The sequence below is a fragment of the Ictidomys tridecemlineatus genome, chromosome 3 (assembly GCF_052094955.1).
Source record: "Ictidomys tridecemlineatus isolate mIctTri1 chromosome 3, mIctTri1.hap1, whole genome shotgun sequence".
Taxonomy (NCBI): domain Eukaryota; kingdom Metazoa; phylum Chordata; class Mammalia; order Rodentia; family Sciuridae; genus Ictidomys; species Ictidomys tridecemlineatus.
Genome location: NC_135479.1, coordinates 21,849,955 through 21,877,736, shown reverse-complemented (window position 1 = coordinate 21,877,736; position 27,782 = coordinate 21,849,955). Strand labels below are relative to the sequence as shown.

Sequence of the window (27,782 nt, the reverse complement as noted above, 5' to 3'; positions counted from 1 at the left end):
AATGGTGTTTACCCTAGTTATTACTGATTAGCTGTGTGATGTCAGCACAAAGGTGAAATTCAGGGGAGACTGGAAGATATTGAGAACACTGGAGTTTTCAGGTTTTACTGATGGCTTTCAAGAAGGGAAGAGAGGAATCTTATGTTGAAGAGAAAATTATAGAATGTTTTTCTTGATTTCTTCTGCTTTCTGGTTGGCTCTGGTGCACTTGGTTCTATTTTCCTACTGCTGAAGTAGTTCTGAAATTCAACAGGCTGTTGGTTCAGGCTGTTTGAGTAAACCATAGCCTTCACATCCACTCCAGGAAGAGCTGCAGGCTGTGGTATATATGTACTTATAATGGGGGTAAAAACCTGTGTAATATTCAGATTTTTCAACCTACAGTGTGATTTTTTTTTTTTTAAGGATCCTGGGGACTGAACCCAGTGTCCTGCATACTAGACAAGTGTGCTGCCTCTGAGCCCTTCAAGTTTTTTTTTTTTTCAGTACTGGGGATTGAGCCCAGGGACACTCTACCACCAAGCTGCATCCCCAGCCCTTTTTATTTTTATTTTGAGACAGGACCTCACTAAGTTGCTGAGGCTTTGAACTTCCTGCCTCAGCTTCTGGAGTTGCTGGGATTAAGGTGTGTGCTGCATCTTGGTTCATTTGTTGTTGTTGTTTTGGTACTGGAGATTAAACCTAAGGGCGCTATACCACTGAGCCACATCCCTTGCCCTTTTTTTTTTTTTTTAAGATTTTTTAAAAGATGGACACAGTATCTTTATTTATTTTTATGTGGTGCTGAGATTTGAATTCAGTGCCTCACATGTGCGAGGCAAACACTCTACTGCTGAACTATAACCCCAGCGCGCCCCCCAATCCTATTTTGTATTTTATTTACAGACAGGATCTCACTGAGTTGCTTAGTGCCTCACTAAAAAGTCTTGCTGAGGCTGGCTTTGTACTCATGATCCTCCTGCCTTAGCCTCCTGAGCTGCTGGGATTACAGGTGTTAGCCACCATGCCTGGCTATCTTGGTTCTTTTTTTTTTTTTTTTTAATAGTTTTTAGTTGTAGGTGGATGCAATACCTTTATTTTATTTATTTTTATGTGGTGCCTTACACATGCTAGGCAAGCACTCTACTACTGAGCCATAACTTTAGCCCTCTTGGTTCATTTTTTTTTCCTCTTTAATATTTATTTTTTAGTTGTAGTCGGACACAATACCTTTCTTTTTACTTATTTATTTATATGTGGTGCTGAGGACTGAATCCAGGGCCTCGCACTTGCCAGGCCATCGCTCTGCCGCTGAGCCACAACCCCAGCCCCCCCCCTTGGTTAATTTTTAAGAGGTTTCTGAGATAACTTATAGAGGCTCAGAGCTCCTGGGGAGGCTTTTGGTATAGCTTGCTTCCTTAATATAATGTTTTTCAATTTTTCCTGTTCTACATTTTCCCGTTGCTCTGCTTGAGCTATTACTAAGTGGAAAATGGCAGATTTCACATTACCCGTACCTCCCCCCCCCCTTTTTAGTTTCTGGTGGATATCTTGTCTGTGTCACAGTTTGATATCACCAAATTGAAAAGATTCTTGACTGTTTCAAATGAGGAGGGTGACAGAAGCTGAGTTGGGTTTCCTGCACTAGAGAATGGACTCTGTCAAAGCAAAGAATAGTTGCAGATACACAAACCAGGACTTTGAAGCTGTGATTAACATTTTGGCAACATGCATCCCTTTGCCAAATAACTTCTTTTCTTCTTGAGTGTGATTGTTGATCTCCTTCTCAAAGTAGGCTCTTGTTGCTACTGTTCTTCACACAGCTCCCAAGCAGAAGTTGGCAGAGTTTCGGTTGACTGACTGTCTCTTGAGCCTGGATTAGAGTGGATGGGGCGTTCCATGTCAAAATGAGGTTCATTGGCAGATCCTGAGAGCTGTTCTGCAAGGAAAGAGAGGCAGCAGTCTTTACTGAATGTTCTTGCAATCATTTATTTTTTTTTCTAAATTCAAATCTGGTTCTTATTCATCTAGTGATTAAATGCAGAATCATTGCCTTTGCCTAGCTTTGCAAGTCTAGGGCATTGAGGAAGAAAGGTAGTATTTCCAATCTCTGCCCCAAATCCCAAGCCTTTGAGCCAAAGGAACCTTATAAGCTAAGCTTATGAACATTTCTTTCTTTCTTTCTCTCTCTCTCTCTCTCTCTCTTTTTCTTTTTTTTGCAGTTCTGAGGAATGAACCCAAGAATTTGTGACTGTGAGGCAAGTGCTCTACCATTGAGCTACAACTCCAGCCACCAATGAGCCTTTCTTTATATAATTTAAGAAGGTATATTAAATTGCTGGGCATGGTAGTGCATGCCTGAAATTCCAGCTAATCTGGAGGCTTAGGCAGGAGGATTGCAAGTTTGAGGCCATCCTGGGCAATTTAGTAAGATCCCGTCTTGGGGCTGAGGATGTGGCTCAAGCGGTAGCGTGCTTGCCTGGCATGCGTGCGGCCTGGGTCCGATCCTCAGCACCACATACCAACAAAGATGTTGTGTCCGCCGAAAACTAGAAAATAAATATTGAAAATTTCTCTCTCTCTCTCTTAAAAAAAAAAAAAGATCCTGTCTTAAAATAAAAAGGGCTGGGGATGTAACTCAGTGATAGAGTGCTTTCCTAGCATGTAAAAGGCCCTGAGTATGAACCCCAGTATGGCAAAGAAAGAAGGGAGAGGGGAAAATTGCTAAACATAACATTATGATGTTAATAGAGAAAAAACTGTGGTAGGTTCTTTAAAGTCTGTGTCACTTTTAAACCTCTTTAAGATTTTTGACTTAGAATACAGAAAGAATCCATGGAGGCATATAAGTTATCAAATGGAAGAACCAGGAATTGGCTCCCACAGTTATTATAATTTAGAATGACTGTCTCTACTTTGTAAATACCCTTTTGTTTTTGAGGGAATAATTAGCTGAAGACTACCTTGTTTCTGCTAAATCTTGGGATAGATTTTTTTTTGGTACTGGGGATTGAACTCAGACACTTGACCACTGAGCTACATCCCTAGCCCTGTTTTGTATTTTATTTAGAGATAGGGTCTCAACTGAGTTGCTTCATGTCTTGCCATTGCTGAAGCTGGCTTTGAACTCACAATTCTCTTGCCTCAGCCTTCTAAGCCACTGGGATTACAGGCGTGCACCACCATGCCTGGTTTGGATAGACTTTGAAGATCTTTTCTTGTAATGTATGAGTGGCCCTATGTTGCAGATAACCCCAGATGAATCTTCTTATTAACTTTGGAATCAGTTTTTTCCTGCCATCATTAGTCCATAGTATTCTGTTTCTAATATGCAGGTTCAAATTCAAAGATTTTGATATGGTTCAGGGCTTTGCTTGTGGTAGCAAATATTGGAGTTAATGTTTAATGTCTCAAATCTTTCTTTCCTGAAAAGTCTCTTAAAGTTTGGTAGATCTGTATATGTAAGTAATATAGTATACTTACATGTACAAATTCTTATAATTAAGTTTTAGAACTATTTTAGTTTCTTAAACTTGGTGGATTCAAATAAACTTCATTTGGATTTTGAAGTCCCTCAGTGCAAATAATTTGTTTTTAGTCAGTATTTATATTTCTTCAGTATTAATTCACTGACCTACTTTCTATGCTTATGAAAACACTGAATCCAATAATCTTTTGTTTTAAAAAATATTTATTTTTTAGTCGTAGTTGGACACAATACCTTTATTTTATTTATTTATTAAGATGTTGACAGACTTTTATTTTATTCATTTATTTAAATGCAGTGCTGAGAATCAAACCCAGTTCCTCACATACATGCTAAGCAAGTGTTCTACACTGAGCCACAACTCCAGCTACTTATGTATTTATTTACTTATTTATTAAAATACTCTTTAGGGCTGGGGATGTGGCTCAAGTGGTAGCGCGCTCGCCTGGCATGCGTGCGGCCCGGGTTCGATCCTCAGCACCACATACCAACAAAGATGTTGTGTCCGCCGAGAACTAAAAATAAATATTAAAAATTCTCTCTCTCTGTCTCTCTCCCCCCTCTCTCACTCTCTCTTTAAAAAAAAAAAAAAGAATTTAAAAAAAAATAAAATAAAATAAAATACTCTTTAAAAAAATTTTTTTTAGATGTTGATGGACCTTTATTTACTCATTTATTTATTTGTGGTGCTGAGAATCAAACCCATGGCCTCACACATACTAGGCAAGTGCTCTACTACTGAGCCACAACTCCAGCCCTACTTAGTTATTTTTTATGTGGTGCTGAGGATTGAACCTAGGGCCTCACACATGCTAGGCGAGCGCTCTACTGCTGAGCCATAACCCCAGCCTTCCATTTTAAAAAAAAACAAAAACCCTGCTAATAATCTCTTCTGACTGTGAAAACATTCCCCATATGTATTCAGAATTGGGACACTTGGTTGTTGAAAAATGGAATTTAAAGTGGTATTATCTAGTATGAGGTAGTATGTCTGAGATTTGTGGATAAGTGAGTTTTTTCTGTTTCCATTTCTGCCCTCCCAGTGCTCATCAGGCAGGTAAGGTGTTTTGTCATCTAAGATTCAGATATGGGATATTTAAACTGTTTCTGTCTCTCAGAAATAAGGACGTGACTATTTTTAGAAATTATTTATTTAATTTTATTGATTGATTAATTGATGGGTACTTGGAATGGAACCCAGGGGTGCTTTATCACTGAACCACATTCCCAGCCCTTTTTTTTTTGGGTACTGGGGATTGAACTTGGGGGACTCAACCTGACCCATATGAGTTGTTAAGCACTTGCTGTTGCTGAGGCTGGCTTTGAACTTGGGATCCTCCTGTCTCAGCCTCCTGAGTCGCTGGGATTACAGGCATGTGCCACCGTGCCCAGTCTTTTTTTAAAAAAACTTTATTTATTTACTTATTTCGGTGGTGCTGAGGATTGAACCCAGTGCCTTACACATGCTGAGCTATAACTGCAGCTCAAATTTTATTTTTCAAATAGCATAGAATTCAAAAGGTAAAAGATATACCCTCAGATATTCATTCTACCCTTCTCATCAGTCCAATTCATTGTCCTGGATGCAACTGATACTATGTTCTTAAAATCCTTTCTAGAGATACCATCCATGTATAAAGCAAATGTATATATTTCTTGTTTGAAAAAAAAAAAAAAGACCAAGCGTAGCACACTGTTAATACTATCTGCATCTTTTTTGTTGTTGTTCTGATACCAGAGAACCCAGGAGCGCTTAAACACTGAGCTACATCCCTTACTTCTTTTATTTATTTTGAGATGGAGTATTGTTAGTTGCTTAGGGCCTCATTAAGTTGCTGAGACTGGCCTCAAACTTGCAGTCCTCCTACTCTCAGACTCCTGAGTTATTGGGATTATCCTCATAAGCTACCATGCCAGGCTCTTTTGTTTTTGAATTTACTTTGGCCATTATCCTAATCAACAATAATGAGTTTGATACCTTCCCTGAACTGATAGATCTAATTGTTTCTAGTCTTTTGCTATTACAAACTATACTGATAGATCTTCTAATTGTTTCCAGTCTTTTGCTATTATAAACTATGCTCCAGTGAATAACCTTTGTGTATGTGAGTATATCTCTAAGGGTAAAGTCTTTTTTTTTTTTTTTTTTTTTTAAAGAGAGAGTGAGAGAGGGGAGAGAGAGAGAGAGAGAGAGAGAGAGAGAATTTTTAATATTTATTTTTTAGTTCTCGGTGGACACAACATCTTTGTTGGTATGTGGTGCTGAGGATCGAACCCGGGCCGCACGCATGCCAGGCGAGCGCGCTACCGCTTGAGCCACATCCCCAGCCCAGGGTAAAGTCTTAAAGTAGAATTTCTCAGTCAGATGTGGTGGCTTATGCATGTAATCCCAGTGACTTGAGAGACTGAGGCAGGAAGATCAAAAATTTGAGGCCAGCCTCAGCAACTTAGTGTGGACCTGTCTCAAAATAAATAAAAAGGGCTGGAGATGTAACTCAGTGGTAAAGCACCCTGGTTTCAATTCCTAGTATGGGAGTGGAATTGTTCAAGCTGATTTTTTTTTTTTTTTTTTTTTTTTTTAGAGAGAGAGAGAGAGAGTTAGTTTTAATATTTATTTTTTAGTTTTTGGTGGACCCTGTTTGTATGTGGATCAAACCCGGGCCGCGCGCATGCCAGGCAAGTGTGCTACCGCTTGAGCCACATCCCCAGCCCTTTTTTTTTTTTTTTTTTAATGTTTCTTTCTTCCTGTTTTGGAACTAGGGATTGAACTTAGGGATGCTCTACTGCTGAGCATCCAGCCCTTTTTTTTTTAATCTTTACTTTTTTAAAAGATAATTTTTTTCTTTTAGTTGTCAGTGGACCTTTATTTATTTATATGCAGTGCTGAGAATCAAACCCAGTGCCTCATACATGCTAGGCAAGCACTCTACCACTGAGCCACAATCCCAGCCCCTTCCCAGCCTTTTAATTTTTAATTTTTTTTTTTTTAAATTTGGGATAGAGTTTGGCTGAGTTACTGAGGCTGACCTCAAACTTGCTGTCTTCTTGCCTCAGCCTCCTGAGTAACTGGGATTATAGGCATTTATCCTTTTTTTCTTTTTTTGATATTTCTTATTCATTTATTTAACAGGAATTGTTGAGCTCCTGTGTGCCAAGGACTGTGCTAGGTGCTGAAGATATAGCAGGGAACAAACTGTGCAGATAGTTAACAGGAATCCCAGCCCAGGTTGACTAGGTGGAAGGGCTGTCAGGGAAGATCTTTGAGCAATTGACTGTTTTTTGTTTGTTTTTTAAATATATTTTAGTTGTCAGTGTACATCTATTATTTACTTATTTATATGTGGTGCTGAGAATCTAACCCAATGCCTCACACATGCTAAATAAGCGCTCTACCATTGAGCTACAATCTCAGCCCAGCAATTGATTTTTTTTTTAAAGAGAGAGTGAGAGAGGAGAGAGAGAGAGAGAGAGAGAGAGAGAGAATTTTTAATATTTATTTTTCAGTTCTCGGTGGACACAACATCTTTGTTGGTATGTGGTGCTGAGGATCGAACCCGGGCCGCACGCATGCCAGGCGAGCGCACTACCGCTTGAGCCACATCCCCAGCCCTTCTTTTAATCTTGATTTCTCTCAGGTCCTGCAAATTCAACTTAGTTGTCTGGATTGGGTCTTACAACTTTAGGATCTTAGAAACTGGTTGGAGATAGAATTATTGGGTAACAGGTCTTAGATTATGGGGCATGATTGGATTGCCGGTTTGTTAGATTATGCTATTTTTAGGAAACAGAAAATTTATTTATTTCTAGGGAATATTGACCTGTTTACAATCCTCATGGGACTAGGAAAAGAGCACAGATGTTCTTATTATGAACTGGTGAATATAGAATTCTTTTATACCTGTCGTCTAGGCCATGTTTTAACATGATGCATAAGTCCAGCATCTATTATAACTCTGAATATATGAAAGCTTTTTAAATCTGGGACCATTATAACTCTGGATATAGGAAAGCATTTTTATCTGCAAGTATATTGACTTTTGTTTGGAAATCACAGCATTCAAAGCCCAGATGGTCCTGTTTGATTTAGTACCTTTCTTATGTAACTGCATTAGCTTGTCCTGTTTTCATAACTTAAAAGTAGACTCTTGATTTAGTAGTCTGTCACTGGTGATCAAGGAATGAAAATGTGCATGTTTCTAGCTTTTCAGGATGATAGAGAAGAGACTCTTCAATAGTGAAAGTCATAGCTTTGTTATTAGATTATCTGTGGGGCGTTGGGACGTTTAATATATTATCTTTGAAATGAGGCATGACACTTCTCCGTGTGAAGTCTGGATCAACATTTTATGAAGCATCTGCTTACATTTTATTTCAGTCCTTTTTTTTTTTCTTCAGTATTTTTTAGTTGTCAATATTTATTTATATGCGCTGCTGAGAATCAAACCCTGTGTCTCACACATGCTGGGTGAGCCCTCTACTGCTGAGCCACAACCCCAGGCCACCATTAATAATCTTAGCTACCTTAAGCACCAAAGCAGGCAGTTTGTAGGAGAACATTGGAAACAAGGCAGACCACAAGTCTGAGTTCTCTCTGGGACCATTCATTGCTATTGGAGGGTAATAATGGCATCTATCTGCCTTTCTTCTATCATTCAGATCTTAAACCACAGCCCACTGACAGAATTCTGGGAAATGTAGTTTCCAGGTCTCTAGCCTCTTATCTCCAGGTGAATCTAGAAGGAAGTAGAGGAAAATGTTATCAAAAGAAGGGGGGAAAAAAAAACAAAGAAAATTTGCAGTCAGCCTAATGATGATGTGTACCAAGATTACATTTAATTTTTTGCACGGTTTTCCCCTAGAATTAACATTAGTTATTCCTTCCTTTCTTTTCTTTTTTTGCTTGATTTACTGAATATCAAACACTGATTCATCCCTAAATTCTTTTTTTTTAAATAATTTTTTTAGTTGTAGTTGAACACAATACCTTCATTTTATTTATTTATTTTTATGTGGTGCTGAGGATCAAACCCAGTGTCTTGCACATGCCAGGTGAGTGCGCTTGAGCCACATCCCCAGCCCTCTATTTCCTTTCTTTCTTTTTCTCTTTCTTGCTTGCTTGCTTGCTTCCTTCTTTCCTTCCTTTCTTTCCTTTTTTTTTTTTTTTTTGGTACTGGGGATTGAACCCAGGGGTGCTCTACCACTAAGCTACAGCCCTAACCCTTTTTTATTTTTTATTCTGAGACACGGTCTCCCTAAGTTGCTTAGGGCATCACTAAGTTGTTGAGGCTAGCCTTGCATTTGTGATCTTCCTGCTTCAATCTTCCAAGTTGCTGGGATTAGCGGTATGTGCTACCATGCCCAGCTTTGTAGGGTGGCTTTTTTTAAAAAAAATATTTTTTAGTTGTAGATTGGACATAATAACTTTGTTTAGTTATTTATGTGGTGCTGAGGATCGAACCCAAGCCTCTGCCACTGGGTGGCAAAAACTCTGCCACTTAGCAACAACTCCAACACGGCTCCTAGCCCCTTTTTATTTTTTGAGATAGGATCTCAAAACTCACCTGAGTTGCTAAGGCTGATCTTGAACTTTCCTTCCTCCTTTCTCAACCTCTTGTGTTGCTGGGATTACAGGTGTGCGCCACTACACTGGGCTTATTCTCTGAATTTTATGTATCAGTATTTTTGCATGTCATCATAAGTTGTTTGTTTACTTTGATTCTGTCCTTCCTATCAGAGATTTTCTTCAAATATCTGATAATTTTGGCTCTCTGTTTATTTTTTCAAAATAACATAAATGTTTTGGTTATAGGTGGACACAATATATTTTCTTTCTTTATTTTTTTTTTTTTGTAGTTGTAGATAACAGAATACCTTTACTTTATTTATTTGTATGTGGTGCTGAGGATTGAACCCAGTGCCTCATGAATGCTAGGCAAGTGCTCTGCTACTCAGCTACAGCCCCAGCCCACACAATATATTTTACATTTATGTGGTGCTGAGGATCAAACCCAGTGCCTCACGCATGCTAGACGAGTGCTGCCCTCTGAGCCACAACTCCCGCCCTTCTCTGTTTATTTTTAAGAATGAGACACTAAAAAGCTCAAACTAGGTGGCCCTGGGCTCATCACTTCCGTAGGGTAAACTGGCAGGCTGGTCAGAATATTCTTGCCTATAGAGCATAGGCCCGTGGCATGTGTTTGAGTGTGTCTGACAACTGCTGATTCTGGAGCCACATAGGAGAAGAGAGTTGGGGAGGGAGAAGAGGACTTGCTATTTGAGTAGTTAGATATTTTACTTGATCTCCCTATTTTCATTGTGGCATTCCTGTCTTATCTGTGACTGGTCCCTTGGTTCAGAAGCCCTCATGTTCAGTTTTCTCAATCTTCTAAGTGGTAGCATGGAAGAAGATAGAGGAATATGTTGTTGTTGTTGTTGTTGTTGTTTTTAAGTAGACTTCCAGTCTACCACTGAGCCAAAACCCCAGTCCTGTATTATACCCTCCTACATCTTCTTTTCTAGAAGTATCAGGCACCTCTAATTTCTGAGCCTTTTCTAAATGTTTTTTCTTCTTCCTTTTGGAACTGGGAATTGAACCCAGGACATTCTGCTACTGAGCTACATCCCCAGTCATTTTAATTTTTTTGTTTTGAAATAGGGTCTTGCTACATTGGCTAAGGCTGGTTTTGAACTTGTGACCTTCCTGCCTCAGCCTCTGAGTCTCTTGGATTCCATGCCTGGCTTCTATGAAGTTATTTTTTCCTAGTATATCTGCATTCCTGCTTTCAAAACGTTGTTGACATCTTTCTTCTTCTTTTTTTTTCATTTTCTTTGTTCTTGTTTTTAAATTTTTTTAGTTTTGGGATTGAACCCAAAGCCTCATAGTACATGCTAAGTACTACACATTCTACCACTGTGCTATAGCTCTAACTTATTGTTTTTTCTTTTCTTTTTTTTTTTTTTAGGTTTGTATCTTAAAAAAAAGAAAAGAAAAAGAAATCTCACTGGCTTTTTTTTTTTTTGAGAGAGAGAATTTTAATATTTATTTTTTAGTTTTTGGCGGACACAACATCTTTGTTTGTATGTGGTGCGGAGGATCGAACCCAGGCCGCACGCATGGCAGGCGAGTGCGCTACCGCTTGAGCCACATCCCCAACCCGTGTTGCTGGCTTTGCTTTTCTTTTCTTTTTTTTATTTCATTTCTGTATTGGGGATTGAACCCAGGGGCACTTTACCACTAAGCTACATCCCCAGCCCCCGACCCTCTTTTTTGTTGTTGTTGTTGTAGATGGACAACATGCCTTTTTTTATTGTTTATTTTATTATATGGTGTAAGGATCGAACCCAGTGCCTCACACATGCAGGGCAAGGGCTCTGCCACTGAGCTACAGCCCTAGCCCCTCCCCAGCCCTTTTTTAATTTTCTTTTTTTGTGAAAGGGTCTTGCTAAGTTGCTTAAGGCCTTGCTGAATTGCTGGGACTATTCTTGAATTTGTGATACTCCTGCCTTAGCCTCCCAAATTGCTTTGATTCCAGGTGTGCACAACCAGGCCTGGCTTTTTGCTGTCTTTTTTTTTTTTTTGGTAGTTGGGCACAATACCTTTCTTTTTATTTATTTATTTATATGTGGTGCTGAGAATCGAACCTAGGGCCTCTCACACACTAGGCGAGTACTCTACCACTGAGCCACAACCCCAGCCCTTATTTTTTTTAATTGTACAACCAGTTAGAACATAGATTCTAATAGTTATCTCCAACACTTTTTTATAACTTTATTTTATTTATAATAAAATAACTCACACATGCTAGGCAAGTACTCTACCATTGAGCCTCAACCCCAGCCCATCTTTGCTGTCATTTTAATGGTGTTTTTATGAGGGAACATTGATAAATGCATTTAGTCTATCATGTTTAACCTACACATTCATCAGCTTTCTCTTGCAGATGTTTATTAAAACACCATAGTATCTGTGCAGTGTAATACTGTGTCTGTGATTAGTAATACTCCTTTGATACAGTGTTTTCCAGATTTCCCTAACCCCAAGTATCACTTAAGGTGCTTCTTTAATACATAAAATATCAGGTCTTCTGGAAATTATCTGATTTTAGTGGGTGTGGATTTAGGGCCCACAGATTTATTTATTTATTTATTTATCTATTTATTTATATATTTAGTTAGTTGTGGTTGGATACAATACCCTTATTCATTTATTTTTATGTGGTGGTAAGGATCAGACCCAGGGCCTTACATGTGCTAGGCAAGCACTCTACCACTGAGCCATAACCCCAGCCCCGACAGATATTTTTGTGTTTGTGTTTTAAACAGATCCTTTAAATATATCTTATCTTAAGGCATATTTGAAAACCCTGATTTAAAAGAGTTCTTTCTCAACTATTAGTGACATCTCATGTTTCCATGACAAACTCCTTAGCTATCACCTAGCATTGCTTTTGTATTCAGACTCTGTTTTAGTCTGTCTAGCTTTGGTCTGCATTTCTAAATTAGGATGTGTCTTTCATCTGATTAACTCCTCTCTCTTCCCTAGTATTAAATATTGACTGATGACAATAACTTTGGCCTTGTGTGACTCCATTTTTCTGCTAAATCCCTAAATCCCCTGGTTCTTAGGATATGTGGGTGGGGAGGAAATATTAATTATGAGTATTTAGCTACTCTATATTTTGCTGCCTAAATCCAGGAATCTATTAATGCTTTTGGAAAAATGGAAAATTGACACAGGCCTTGAAAATAGATGTAATAATCATCTGCCTTGGATTTATGCAACATCTTTTTTGAAGATGTTATAGCACTGTGATTTCAAGTTGTTTTTTAGCTTTGACAATACAAAGAGGCATATTTTCTTTCCTTTTGTATTGTAGATCCTAGGATAGAAAGGAAAAATGGCTAATATCTTTTACTGCCTGTATATAAAATGTCTGGAAATGTGTTTGTAGCTTCTGCTTGGTTGCAGTGAATTGCTTGGTGATCAGGGGCTAAATGGTACTTGGTTTGGTAACGGGACAGAGGACAACTGTAGTACTCTTATCTTCAATCTTAGAAATCTTGTGGTTGTTATTAGCTAAAATTTAGCCTGAGGAAGCAATGGTGCCTTTGGCATAGAGCTGATATGCATTCTAAGATGAGCAGCCACTGAGCCACATCCCCAGCCCTTTTTATATTTCAGTTTTGGGGATAAAGAAATGCAATTTCCTAGCTGGATACAGTGATACACACCTGTAGTCCCAACTGCTTGTGGGAGCTGAGGCAGGAGGATTGCTGCAGACCAGCAGTTTTGAGACCAGTCTGGACAACATACTGAGACAGAAGGAAAGAAAGGAAGAAATGGGATTTCCTTGAGGCCAACCATTTTAGAAGTAACTACTGTTATATCTTTGGCCCCTATTTTAATGTCTTTGGGTAAATTACTTTCCTGGTTTTAGCCTCATTTGTGAAATGCAGATTAGTTACAAACTATAATAGAGGGCTGGCCTGATAGTAAGTGCTTATAATCTCAGCAATTTAGGAAGCTGAAGCAGGAGGATTGCAAGTTTGAGGCCAGCAGCCTTGGCAACTTAGATCCTGACTCCAAAAAAAAGAAGAAAAAGAACAATAGCAGCAGCAGCTGGGGTGTAATTTAGTGGTGGCGTGCCCAGGAGTTCAATCCCTAGTACCACAAAAAAAAACTATAATAGGGGGACAGCAGTATATTTGAGTGCTGTTTTGTTACTTGATAGATAACTTTTCATGTGGTAGTTATGCTCTGATCAGCTTCCATGAGTGTAACTATGGGGGACAGCTATTGTAGTTTTTGAGTGCTGTTCTACGACTTGATAAGTGGCTACCTTCTCAGGTGGTAAGTTACGCTTTTATCAGATTCCGTGAATGTGCTTATACCAGGTGTCAGTAAACGATGGCCTATGAGTCATATCTGATCCATAGCCTATTTTTATTTGGCCCTCAAACTAAGACTGGTTTTTATTTTTAAAAGATTATGAAAATCAAGAGAAGGAAAAGTCAGGCCACAGACTGGGAGAAAATATTTGCAGGAGACATATCTGATAAAGGACTGTTATCTAAAACATACAAAGAGCTCTTGAAACTGAACAATAAGAAAACAAAACAACTCAGTTTTTAAAAATGATAAATAGAAAAAAATGATAAATAGGGATTGGGTGTAGCTCAGTGGTAGAGCATGGGTTTATCATGGTAGAGCCCTAGATTTAGTCCCCAGCACACACATACAAAAAGTCAAAAGACCTAAACAGACAGCCTCACCAGAGATGATATACAGATGGCAAGTAAGCATATGAAAATATGTTTAACATCATGTCATTAAGGAATTGCACGTTAAAACAAGATACCACCACACACCTTATACAACTGCCAAAATTCATACATCTTAGTGGTAGAGCACATGCTGAGTATGTGCAAGGACCTGGGTTCCATCCCCAGTGCTGGCAAAAAACAAACAAATCCTTTTTTTATGTGGTTGCAGTAGTGCTTGCCTGTATTTCCAGTAACTTGGGCTGAGGCAGGAGGTTCGCAAGTTTGAGGCCAGCTTGGGCAACTTAGCGAGACTTTGTCTAAAAAATAAAAAGGGTTGGATATGTAGCTCAGTGGTTGAGTGCCTTTGGGTTCAAACTCCAGTACTGCAGACCAGCAAACAAAGAAAAAAAGAATAGCCAAAATCCAAAACCACCCATGATGCAAAGATGTGAAGCAAAATGGTACAGCCACTTTGGAAGAAGTCTGGCAGTTTCTTACAGAATACAACATACTTTTATCATGTGATCCAACAGTCACACTGCTTAGTATTTACCCAAAGGAGTTGAAAAACCCTTCACATGGATGTTTATAGCAACTTTCTTCAGAATTGACAAAACGTAGAAGCAACCAAGATGTCATTCAGTAGGAATGGATGAGCAGACTGTAGTATATCTAAACAATGGAATATTAGTCAACACTAAAAAAGAAAAAGAGCTAAAAAATGGATGTAGTATCATGTGACTATTGTCCCAGCAACTCTGAAGCTGAGGCAGGACAATCACTTGAGCACAGGAATTAGAGATCAGCCTGGGCAATATAATGAGACCTCATCTCAAAAGAAGCTAAAAGAGATGTCAAGACATGAAGGACTCTTAAATGCCTATTACCAAATGAAAAGACAATCTGAAGATGCTCTATGGTATATGATTTCAACTATATGACATTCTAGAATCAGAAAAACTATGAAGATAGTAAAAAGATCAGTGTTGCTTAAGAATTGGAGGGATTGGCTGGGCTTATGGCTCAGTGGCAGAGTGCTTGTCTAGCACATGTGAGGTACTGGGTGTTCGATCCTCAGCACCACATAAAAATAAATAAAGGTATTATGTCTGTCTACAACTAAAAAGTTTATATATAAAAAAGAAAGAATTGGGAGGAAAACAAGATTAATAGAATATAGGATTTATAAGGCCATAAAACTTCTATATAATACTATAAGATGGTAGATGTAACTCATTGTACATTAGTCAAAACCTACTGAATGTACCATACCAAGAGTGAACCCTATGTAAATTATGGACTTTGGATGTTAATGATGTATCACTATAGAGTTATCATTTGTAACAAATGTACCTGTAGTATGGGAGGGTATTCATGTGTGGAGACAGAGGTATATGATAATTTTATGTAGTTTTTGCTCATTTTGCTGCTGAATCTAAAACTGCTTTAAAATAAAGTTTAAGCTGGCACAGCAGTGCATACCTGTATTCCCAGCAACTTGGGAGGCTGAGGCAGGAGGATCTCATGTTCAAAGCTAGCCTCAGCAACTTAGTGAGGCCCTAAGTAACTTAGTGAGACCCTGTCTCAAAAGAGCTCAGTAATTAAGCTCCCCTAGGTTCAATCCCTGGTAATAAATAAATAAATACTTATTTATTTAAAAAAAGAAGGGAATGGGCTTCGTTGTGCCTCAGAGGTAGAGAGAGTTCTTCCTCAGCATGCACAAGGCTCTGGGCTCAGTCCCCAGTACCTCAAAAAAAAAAAAAAAAAAAAAACCAGAAAGAAAGGTTAACAAAACAAAGGAAAAATAATATGCAACAGAGACTGTTGCCTAAAATGTTTATTATCTGGCCTTTTATCAAGAATGTTTACCAAGCTCTGGACTATATTACATCACATCTAGAATATGAGGTGCTTAGTCTCTCTAGTGCCATGCCTAGTCCTCTAGTCCTCTTAAAGTGTGCGAGACTCCTCAGTGTCTTTAATGGTAAAGTAATTCTTATGATTATTTATTTCATTTACAGGTATATGAGTGACCTAAAGCTGCAAGTAAACACGGAGAGAGAGCAGTGCCAACAGGGAGCAGGGCAAGGATGCCAATTCCTCCTCCTCCTCCTCCCCCTCCTGGCCCTCCTCCCCCTCCCACTTTTAATCAGGTAGGTAGTCTTCTACTAGTCTATCTCCAAACCTTTAAGTAAACAGATTGATGGCCTTGGTTAAAAATTCGATTTTCCTGCCCATACCGATGTTATTTTGAGCCTGCCCTTTAATTCTGTTTTTAACATCCCAGATTTTTGGTCCTAGTATTCATAGATACTTAGGAATTCCTTGTATAGACATAGTATACTCATGACATTTGGTATGGGAAAATGGAGAACCAATATTGTCTGTCCTCATCATTTAGTCTCATGACTTCTGAAGAGGTCCATTTATTACCGTAATGGCATGTTTTATTTCCTTGTCCTGGTTCATTCTAAATGGAAATTTGAACTGGTTGCATTGGATTAGGAACTTGTGTTTCTTCCTGAACTATTTGCTTTTCAAAGGAGATTGTGTCATTTCTTTGGTATCCCTGAGAAAAGAGACAGGGATTCTTGGTGGTTGTTTCTTGCTACAAGTTCATTTTTTCCTTTTCTGCCCCGAGACAGTTCATTTTAAAGTCAAACATATCATGTCTTACACCCTATTAAGAAAGGAAGGAGCCGGCCCTGGTGGCACACACCTGTAATCCCAGTGGTTTAAAAGGCTGAGGCAGGAGGATTGCGTGTTCAAAGCCAGCCTCAGCAAAAGAGAGGTGCTAAGCAACTCAGTGAGACCTTGTCTCTAAATAAAATACAAAATAGGGCTGGGGATGTGGCTCAGTGGTTGAATGCTCCTGAGTTCAATCCCTAATACCAAAAAAAAAAGAAGGGCTGGGAATGTGGCTCACTGATAAAGCACCCCTGGCCCTGGGTTCAATTCCAAGTGCCTATCAATTAATCAATAAAATTAAATAAATAAAATTTTCTAAAAAAAGAAAGGAAGGAAGCTGGGAATGGTGGCTCAGGCCTATAATCCCAGATACTCAGGAGGTTGAGGAAGGAAGATTGAAAGTTCAAGCTCAGGATTGGGATTATGGCTCAGCGATAGAGCGCTTGCCTAGCACATGTGAGGCACTAGGTTTGATCCTCAGCACCACATAAAAATAAAGAAAGAAATAAAATAAATTGTCTCCATCTACGCTAAAATTTTTAAAAAATATTTTTTAAGTTGTTTGATGGACCCTTATTTTATATTTGCTTATTTATATGTGGTGCTGGGCATCAAACGCAGTGCCTCACACATACATGGCAAACACTGTACTGCTGAGCTATGACTCCAGCCCCTACACTAAAAATTCTTAAAAAAAAAAGAAAGAAAGAAAGAAAGTTCAAGCCTAGCCTCCACAATTTAGTGAGATTGCTGCCTCAGAATGGAAATTAAAGATTACCTCTAGATAGGGAATAGGGGTGGGAGGGAAAAGGAGGGAGAAGGAGAATAGCAAGGATGGTGGAAGGGGATGGTCATCATTATATAAAATACATGTATGAAGATGTGAATTTGGTGTCAACATACCTTATATACAAACAGAGATATGATAAATTGTGGTATAAAGGTGTATTAAGAATTATAATGCAGGCAGGACTGGGGATGTGGCTCAAGCGGTAGCGCTCTCGCCTGGCAAGCGTGGGGCCCGGGTTCGATCCTCAGCACCACATTCAAACAAAGATGTTGTGTCTGCCAAATACTAAAAAATAAATATTAAAAAAAAAATTTCTCTCTCTCTCTCTCCCTCTCTCTCTCCCTCCCTCCCTCTCCCTCTCCCTGTCTTTAAAAAAAAAAAAAGAATTGTAATGCAAAAAAAAATCAATAAGAGAGCTCATGTATAATGGTATAATTTGCTGTGAGCATACTTTATATACAGAGTTATGAAAAATTGTGCTGTGAATGGATAATTATGAATGTAATGCATTCCACTATTTGTCATGTATGAAATAAAAAGAAAGAAACACAATAGGTATATCTGTTAAAATGAAAGTTATTCAGTGAATATTTTTAGAAAGTTCTTAATAGACTTTCTATATACCTGATGATAAAATAAGAATTAATAGGAAATAAAATGTTGATATTTGCTAAGTTTAATAAAAAAAAAAAAGAATGAAAATTAAAAAGGGCTGGGAATGTAGTTCAGTGGTTAAACATCTTACTCTGGGTTTAGTCCTTAGTAATGGGAAAAAAGAAAGAAGCTTATGGAATAGATTGGTAAGAATACAAAGTTTCAATAATGGGAGGAAAAAAACCAGGGAGGCAGCCACTCTAACCTTACCTGGGCTGTGAAACCTCCTGGTATCACATAATAAAGAAGGAATCTGCAGCTGGATAATCTCAGTGGCTTGGGAGACTGAGACGAGGATCACAAGTTCAAGGCCAACCTTAGCAATTTAGACTCTGAGCAATTTAATGATACTCAGTCTCAAAAAGAAAAAGAGGCCAGTTGCGGTGGCGTACCCCTAAATCCCAGTGATTTGGGAGGCTGAGATGGGAGGATCGTGAGTTCAAAGCCAGCCTCAGCAACAGCAAGGCCCTTAACTCAGTGAGACCCTGCCTCTAATAAAAATACAAAAAATAGGTCTGAGGATGTGGCTCAGTGGTTGAGTGCCCCTGAGTTCAATCCCTGGTACCAAAAAAAAAAAGAGGAAGGAATCTGTGCCTTCTCATTTTAGTAAAATTTACAAGTAAAAGTAACTTCTGACAAAAATGGTCCATAGGTATGTGTGTACATAATATATATACATATGCATATGTGTGCGCACATAATTATTTATATAATTAGGTATTTAATAGGTAAGAAATTGTGTCTTGAAGAGGAAAAGTGACTTGCTTAATTTGAGGCCAGCTTGGGTAACTTAATGAGACTCTGTCTCAAAATAGAAAGGGCTGGGGGGCTGGGGATATAGCTCAGTTGGTAGAGTGCTTGCCTCGCATGCACAAGGCTCTGGGATCAATCCCCAGCACCACACACGCAAAAAAAAGTCTGGGATACAGTTCAGGAAAAATAGGGAGTGGGAAGGGGAAAGTGACTTGTTTAATTAGATTGGTCTCAGTAGTAGGACTAGAGTGTAGGTCTGCCAACTTGTACTTATTTTCCCTGTAACCTGTGGTTTTCAGACATCTTCTTAGGATGTATATGAACTCCTTTTGAGGTGAAATTTTGTATGCAAGCCCATTAAGAGCTATTGTGGCTATAGTGGGAGGAGGAAGAGGAGGCAAAGGCCCTGAGGAGAGGTGATGCTTGAACTGAGTCTGAAGTGAGCAGATTTTAGTCAAAAATAGAAGAAAGTCACTTAAAGTCAAAGCAGAATGTGAAAGGATGGTGATTTGTGAGGAAACATACAGAGGTTTAGATTATTACTTGAGATAATGTGATAGGAGATGAAGCTAGAGAGGCTGAGGGTTTGGATTTTTCTCTTGTGATAATGGGGAGTTGTTAAAGTATTTCAACAACTGGAGCAACCTGTTCAGTTTGTATTAGAAAGGTCACTCTTACAGTGTGGAAGTGAATTGGGGGTTGGGATTCCATAAAAGACTATTGTTATTAAAAATTGAGGTTCTGGGGCTCCAATTGTAGCTTAGTAGTAGAGTGCTTGCTTAGCATGTGTGAGGCCCCGGGTTTGGTCCTCAGCACCACATAAAAATAAATAAAATAGAGGTATTGTGTCTATAACTAAAAAAAAAAAATTAAAAAATTATAACTAAAAAAATTATAACTAAAAAAAATCTGAGGGTCTGGACTAAAGCAGTGAGGATGAAGAGTGGACATGATTTAGAAAGTAAATTTTTAAAAAATTTTGTTTATTTAATTGTAGTTGGACACAACACCCCAATTTTATTTTTATGTGGTGCTGAGGATCGAACCCCAGGGCCCTCCATTGCTAGGAGGGCTAGGTGAGCCCTCCATTGCTGAGCCACAACTCCAGTCCTAGAAAGTAAAATGTTTTTTAAAAATATTTCTTTTTAGTTATAGATGGACACAATGCCTTTATTTTATTTATTTTTTTAGTGTGGTGTTGAGGATTGAACCCATTGCCACACACAAGCTAGGCAAGCACTCTACCACCATGCTACAACCCCAGCCCAGAGAGTAAAATCCATAAAGAATTTGGTGACAGAAAGAGGAAGGAGATTTGAGAGATTTGGGAGCTAGATTGATGGTTTTATTTAAAAAATAATTATGTTTGTGAAAGAGCTCAGTTTTGGACAAGTTTAATAATGTTTTCTTTACAAAAGTAATATGTTCAGCTGGGTGTAATGTATACCTATAATCCCAGGGTCTCAGAGGTTGAGGCAAGAGATTCACAAGTTAAGCCCAGACTGGGCAATTTAAAGAAGCCTTAAACAACTTAGAGACCCAGCCTCAAAATAAAAAATAAGCCAGTGTATTGGCACACACCTGTTCCCAGCAGCTCAAAAGGCTGAGGCAGGAGGATTGCAAGTTCAAAGAAAGGCTAAGCCAAAAGCAAGGTACTAAGCAACTCAGTGGGATCCTGTCTCTAAATAAAATACAAAATAGGGCTGGAAATGTGGCTCTATGGTTGTGTCCCTTGGAATTCAATCCCTGACCCCCAAAAAATAAATAAATAAAAATGAGAAATGAAAAGAGCTGGGGACTCAGCTCAGTGATAGAGCATCCCTGAGTTCAGTCCCTAGAACTGGAATCGGGGGGGGGGGATATATTAAAAAATTTAGAAACTGTGGATAAGGAAAAAGGAATAGCCATTCATAATCCAGTCTCCCCCTTATCAGGGATTGAACTCGGGCACTCAACCACTAAACCACATTTTGTATTTTATTTAGAGACAGGGTCTCACTGAGTTGTTTAACACCTTGCCATTGCTGAGTCTGGCTTTGAACTCGAAATCCTTTTGCTTCATCCTCCTGAGCTGCTGAGATTGCAGGTGTGCACAACTCACCCAGTTTATAATCCAGTTTTCATAATGGTTTTATGTATATCTCCCCCTTCTTTTTTCCCTTCTACTTTAAAAAAAAAAAAGAGGCTGTACATACTATACATACTGATTTCTAATCTGCTTTTTTTTTTCATTACTATATTGTGAATAGTATGAATGGCTTCTCATGTCCTTAAATGTTTAGTAGTGTCATTTTGGGGTGTATTGAGTAATAGTATTTTCAGAATTGTTATTGTAATGTGATTGTGGAGCTGGGTACAATGGCACAAACATGTAATCCCAACAACTCTTGAGTCTTGAGAAAGGATTGCAAATTCAAATTCAAGGCCAATCTGGGCTTCTTAGTAGGATTCTGTCTCAAAATAAAAACGCCTCGAAATGAATTCTGTACATGAGTGAGTCCCTGGATTCAATCCCTATTACCTCTCCTCCCAAAAAAAGTTTGTATAAAATTAGGAAATACTAATAAAAGTAAAAAATGCCAAACTATTGTTAACTTTTGTTAATATTGTGTTTTATATTTACTGAAGGAAAATTAGAAAATACAAGAAAACCAAGAATTATTGCATGATATTAATCTTCAGTAGTATATCATTGTACAGTATGTACTTGCAGAAATTTTCTGTGTATACCTTTTTTCCTCCTAAAGTATATATTGTTTATTGAGCTTTTACTATATACACTAAGCACTATACTAACAATCTTTTTAAAAGTGTGACCTCATAGCTGAGGAGGCTGAGGCAGGAGAATCACAAGTTCAAAGCCAGCCTCAGCAAGACTCTCTCAAAACAAAAAATAAAAATAAAAAGGGCTGGGGATGTGGTTTACTGGTTAAGTGTGCATAGGTTCAATCCCTAGTATCCCCCCAAAAAGTAATAAATAAAAGTTTGATCTCACTAGGAATGTAGCTAAGAGGTAGAGAGCACTTGCCTAATGATATGTGAGGCCTTGGGTTCAATCTCTAGCATCACAAGGAAAAAAAGAAAAGAAAAAAGTGGCACCTCATTTAATTCCCAAAACTACCTGTGTGACAGGTTCTATTGTTATTCCTGTTTTATAGAAGAGAAAACTGTAATATTTTTATTGATTGTGTCAAAATGTTTACTGCTGAGACAGATAGTTCTATATCTTTAAGAGCTTAACTAGTACTCTATTGTATAGTTATATTTTCATTGTTCCTTTTTGTTGAACTTTTATATTATTTTCAGTTATATGCTGTTATAAATAATTTATTGCAATTAGTAGCCTTGTGCATTTTTTTTCCCCCCTCAAAACTAATTCCTGGGGCTGGGGTTGTGGCTCAGTGGTAAAGCACTTGCCTAGCATGTGCAAGGTGCTGGGTTCCATCCTCAGCACCACATAAAAATAAATAAATAAAATAAAGGTATTGTGTCCAACTACAACTAAAAAAAAAAATGTTTAAAAAAAAAAATAAATAAAAGTTAGGCTGGGTGCCATGGCATACACCTATAATCCCAGCAGCTTGGGAAGCTGAGGCTGGAGGATTGGGAGTTCAAAGTCAGCCTCAGCAATTTAGCAAGGCACTTAGCAACTCAGTGAGATCCTGTCTCTAAATTAAAAAAAAAAAAGGATGGGGCTGGGGTTGTGGCTCAGTGGTAGCGTGCTTGCCTCGCTCTGAGAGGCACTGGATTCTATCATCAGCACCACATATAAATAAATAAACAAAATAAAGATATTGTGTCCATCTACAACTAAAAAGGGGGTGGCTGGGAATATGGCTCAGTGGTTAAGTGATTTTTTTGGATTGGGTTCAATCCGAAAAAAAAAGAACAATAAAAAAACCCCAAAATTACCTAAATAAATTTAAAAAATAAGAAGTTACACTAATAGTGAACCTGCTTTAAAAAAAATATATAATTGGACTGGGATCACCGCTCAGTGGTAGAGCGCTTGTCTAGCATGTGTGAGGCACTGGGTTTGATTTTCAGCACTGCATATAAATAAATGAATAAAATTAAGGTTCATCAACATTTAAAAAATATTTTTATAAAAGTACAATAATTATTATTATTATTTTATACTGGGGGGTTAAACTCAGGGGCATTTAACCACTGAACCACATTTCCAGCCCATTTTTTGTTTTGTTTTTTTTGTTTTTTGTTTTCAGGGGGGCGAGTACTGTGGGGATTGAACTCAGGAGCACTCAACCACTGAGCCGCTTCCCCAGCCCTATTTTGTATTGTATTTAGAGTCAAGGTCTCACCGAAATGCTTTAGCACCTTGACATTCCTGAGGCTGGCTTTGAACTCATCCTCCTGCCTCAGCCTCCTGAGCCGCTGGGATTCAGGTGTGCACCATTGAACCTGGTCTGTTTTGTTTTGTTTGGTTGAGACAAAGTCTTGATAAGTTGCTTAGGGATCTTGCAGGGTTGCTAAGGCTGGCCTCAAACTTTCTTTTTTATTTAGTTTTTTGTTCTTATTTTTCTGTGCTGCTAAGAATCAAACCCAGTGCCTCACACGTTAGGCAAGCATTCTACCACTGAGCTACATCAGCCTTGGCCTCCTATTTCAATCCTCCTATTTCAGCTTCCTGGCCTTCTGAGACGCTGGGATTACAGCTATGTGACACTGTGCCTGACTGTAAAATTAATTTCAAGAAGTAGAATTCTTGTGCCAGACTTTCTTAAGGCTTTTGATACACATTGTGAAATTACTTTTTAGAAAGATTATACCAATTTATCTTGCCCTACATGGTGTGAGTGCCTGTTTCTCTGAATATTTATGACCACCATATGGTACTTCTTCATTATACACCTTTTCTTTGAGGTCAGTGTACCAGGCGTGTACTGCAGTGAGCAGTGGTCCCTGCCTTCGTGAAGCTTGTAGACTTTTTAGTAATGATGTAATCTTTACCAGTTTAATAGGCAACTAATGATACTCTGTTTTAGCATGCATTCTTTTTTAATACTATGTATATTTTGTTTGTATTGGTGATTATTTGATTTCTTTTGTGAAGTATTGGCTATGTTCTTTGCTTATTTTCTTGTTGATTTTTAAGTTGTCATTATATGGTAAAGCTCCATAGGTAGGATATTACCTTTGTGTTTATCATATATTACATTTGTCCCAGATATCTTTTCCTCCCAGTTTGTCATCTGCCTATATTCCTAAATAAATAATTTGTAATAAGTAATTCTGTCAGTCTTTTCCGATATTTTAGTTGTCATGTTTAGAAGGTCCTTCCACTTACCTATTTTCTCCATACAGTACATATATGGTTTTGTTTTTTACACTTAAATTTTGTTTATTTATTTTTTAGTTTTTCAGTAGAGACAACATCTTTGTTTGTATGTGGTACTGAGGATCGAACCCAGGCCACAGGCATGCCAGGCGAGCGTGCTACCGCTTAAGCCACATCACCAGCCCTACACTTAAATTTTATAATTCAACTAGGAATTTAACTTTATAAACAGTTGTTATCCACTGTGTATTTAGTAATCTATCTATTCTGCACTGAAGAAATATATTTTTATTCTTCAAGTACTGGGTATTGAACCCAGAGCCTCATTACAGCAAACTCTCTATCACTGAGCCATAGTCCCAGCCTTGTTTTTTTTTTTTTTTAATAGCTTTATTTTATTCATTTTATTTTATGTGGTGCTGATGTTTGAATCCAGGGCCTCACATGTGCTAGGCAAGCATTCTACCACTGAGCCACAACTCAGCCTCTCCAGCCTTTATTATTACCATTTTATTTTAGTTGTACTGGGGTTTAATCCCAGGAGCACTTTCTTTGTTACTTAGCTACATCCTCACTCCTTTTTATTTTGAGAAAGGGTCTTGCCTTGAACTGGTGATCCTCCTGTCTTGCTCTCTCTATCTTAGCTAGGATTATGGGCATGCACCATTTTCTTCTTTCTTTCTTTCTTTTTTCTTTTTTTCTTTTTTTTTTTTTTTGTGGTTGTGGAGGTTGAACCCAGGGCCTTGTGCATGCAAGGCAGACCCTCTACCAACTGAGCTATATTCCCAGCCTATTCTTATTTCTTAACGTTGACCTGGATCTGCTTATGAACTTCATATTTTATTCATTTATTAGCTCTGTCCCTGTACTCCTGTTGTTACTCTTGGCTTTTGGTGGCACACATCCTAATTTTTTTGGCCCAGTGTCGAGGGGAGTACCGGGTATTGAACTCAGGGACACTCTACCACTGAGCCACATCCCCAATCCTATATTGTTTATATATAAATTATATATGTGTGTGTGTGTGTGAGAGAGAGAGAGAGAGAGAGAGAGAGAGAGAGAGAGAGTATTTAGTTGTTGATAGACCTGAGAAATGAATGCAGTGCCTCACACATGCCAGGTAAGTGCCCTATTTTGTATTTTATTTAGAGACAGGGTCTCACTGAGTTGCTTAGCACTTCACTTTTGCTGAGGCTGGCTTTGAACTCAGGATCTTTCTACCTCAGCCTCCCAAGCCACTGGGATTACAGGCATATTCCACTGCACCCAGTCACAAGTCCTATTTTCTTAAAAATTCCATTTGTTTAGTTTAAAAAGCTCTAAGCTTACAAATTATGTTAAGATTTAACACATATATAATATTGGGTCTTCCTATTCAGGAATATCATTATTGATGTGTTATATTTACAAGTAGAATATTCATTTGGAGATGTCCTGTAGTCTTTGGTGCATATATATGGGTATGAAGCTCAGATCATAGGCATGGGGGACAAGAAAAAAAAAGATGTGGGATTTTGGGGCTTACATGTGGTATGCAAACCATTAGATGAGCTTGCTTAGAAACATTTAGATGGAGGCTAAGCATAGCTCTCTGGGAATTGACATTTAAGAGGAAAATAAATTACCTGAAAAAATACATGATGTTGAAAGTTTCAATTGGGAGAGTAGACAAGGCAAGGACCTTTAAATCTTTGTTCTGTTTACTAATCATGTGACATTACTTTCCTAAACCTTTATTTCCTCTTCTTTGGAATGGGAATATTATTATCTATTCTATAATATTGTTTAGAGTATAAACTGAAGAAAGATGGAGACAACAGGATATGTTAGTAGAGATAAGATGAGCTTTGTGGTCACCACTAGGGTTTGGATTCTTGCTTTACCATTTACAACGTTGTACTGTCTTAGGAAGCTATTCAGCTTCTGGTTCACACTTTCCAAGTGGGGGATAATGATAATAATACCTTTCTCATAGGAATATTTCTAGGTTTCAATGAGATGATATGCTTAGCACAATTTCTGGGACTCAAATGTTTGCCTTGGTGATGGTGATATGTATAGAGTGGTCAATGTACAAAACCTAGCGTATGGATAATATTAGTGCAGGCCTTCTGTCTGAAACTTATGAATAGGAAGAGATCTATACTCTTTACAAAAGTTTAGGAGAAAAAAGACTGGCACATTGATATGGCCATTTGGGACATATGTGTGATTGGGTCATGCAGGCCTCTTATGGAATCCAGTTTTACTTAGGTTATTTATCTTGAGCGTGTGATGAAGGGAACTATTTAGGTAAACATTTTATTTCTCTCTTCCTTCAGGCAAACATAGACCCTCCCAAGCTGAGTAGAGATGAGCAGCGGGGAAGAGGTGCCCTCTTACAGGACATTTGCAAAGGGACCAAACTGAAGAAGGTGACCAACATTAATGATCGGAGTGCTCCTGTCCTTGAGAGTGAGTCTAAGCTTCATTTCCTAGTGAGACACAAGGATTCCAGAATTGACTTGGAGATTTATCTGGGCTGTCATTTTTATTATTGAGTCTTGAGTGAGAAACTTTTGTCCTGGGACTTCCATTGGCTCTTCCTGTTTGCTCATTTGAATACTTAAAAATTTCTTCCTGACCCTTGACAAGTATTCTCCAAGTTAAGACTACACCTTCTAATGCTTGTTGGGACACATTTTTGGCTGTTCTTTGAGGAGACTACTACATTCCTAGAAACCTCTTAACTGAAACCAAACATGATTTTATAATTGCTACAAGTTTCCATTCCTGTAGTCCTCTGGAGAGTTTCCTTGAACTGTTAGCTCCCTTACATCTGGGATTTGGAAAGGAGAGCCCAGAGAACTCTGTTGAACTTTTCTTTATCCCACTTGTTATCACTTCACCCTAATTAAGAGAAGAATGGCTCCTTGTTCCTTTTGTTTTTTTCTCTTTCATCACAGTGAAGAGTTCCATCCCCATTTGAAGCTGTGGAGTAGAAAGGTCTAGCTTTTTTAAATGAAAAGGCAAAAAAAAAAAAAAAAAAAAAAAAGCAAGATTGGTTTGTTTGTGAATTAAAGCCCAGATAGAGGAGGGGTTTGTCCTGGGGTTGACTGGTCATCAGCACAGAATATACGACATGAAAACTTAATGGTATGCTTTCCAGAGCCCAGAGGAAGCAGTGGTGGTTACGGCTCTGGAGCTGGTGCCCTGCAACCCAAGGGAGGTCTCTTCCAAGGAGGAGTGCCGAAGCTCCGCCCTGTGGGAGCCAAGGACGGTTCAGGTATCTGATAAATACTTTCTTAGGAGATTCCTAAAGTGCATTTGTTAGTTTCTGACTTGTCCCAAGTAGGTCATCTGGAGTTGAGGACTGTGGTTGAGATGGGAACAGAGGAGTAGTTACAGAATAAACAAAATTTGAGAGGTTAAATAAAAATGTATTCAACTTAGGTAAGAAAATGTGATAGATATACAAAAGAATATTATTCGGCATTTAAATAGAAGGAAATTCTGTCATGCCTGTAATTCCTATACCACTGAGCCACAACCCCATATAGACATAAATAAGCTAGGAGGACAGTATTTTAAGTGAAATAAGCCAGATAGACACAGAAAGGTGAACACTGTATGATCTCACTTATATTTAGAATCTAAAATAATTGAATGTGGAAGTTGGGAATACAATGTTGGTTACTAGTAGCTCAGGTAAGCCAGAGATATTGATCAAAAGGGGATAAGGACAGAGATATTAATCAAAGAGTAGAGAGTTTCAGTTAGACAGGAAAAATACATTTTAGTAATCTATTACATAGCATGGTAATTATAGTGAATAATAATATATATTTCAGAATTGCTGAAAGAGTGATTTTAAATGTTATTACTGTGAA

The 27,782-nt window shown here is 38.3% G+C and overlaps 2 protein-coding genes across 4 annotated transcripts in view; one reads left to right on the top strand and one right to left on the bottom strand.

Annotated features, from left to right (window-relative positions):
- Positions 1-27,782, bottom strand: part of Top2a (DNA topoisomerase II alpha) — a 323,275-nt gene that overhangs the window by 167,314 nt on the left and 128,179 nt on the right. The gene's annotated exons all lie outside the window — the stretch shown is intronic.
- Positions 1-27,782, top strand: part of Wipf2 (WAS/WASL interacting protein family member 2) — a 48,379-nt gene that overhangs the window by 3,481 nt on the left and 17,116 nt on the right. For 2 of the 3 annotated variants that reach the window (XM_005321814.5, XM_021724201.3), the window contains exons 2-4: positions 15,751-15,882; positions 26,235-26,367; positions 27,062-27,178. In XM_005321814.5, the coding sequence (XP_005321871.1) occupies positions 15,820-15,882; positions 26,235-26,367; positions 27,062-27,178 (313 nt within the window). In that variant the 5' untranslated portion in view covers positions 15,751-15,819. Of the gene's footprint in view, positions 1-4,509; positions 4,524-15,750; positions 15,883-26,234; positions 26,368-27,061; positions 27,179-27,782 lie in introns of all 3 variants that reach the window. The other variant, XM_021724200.3, reaches the window with a different exon arrangement.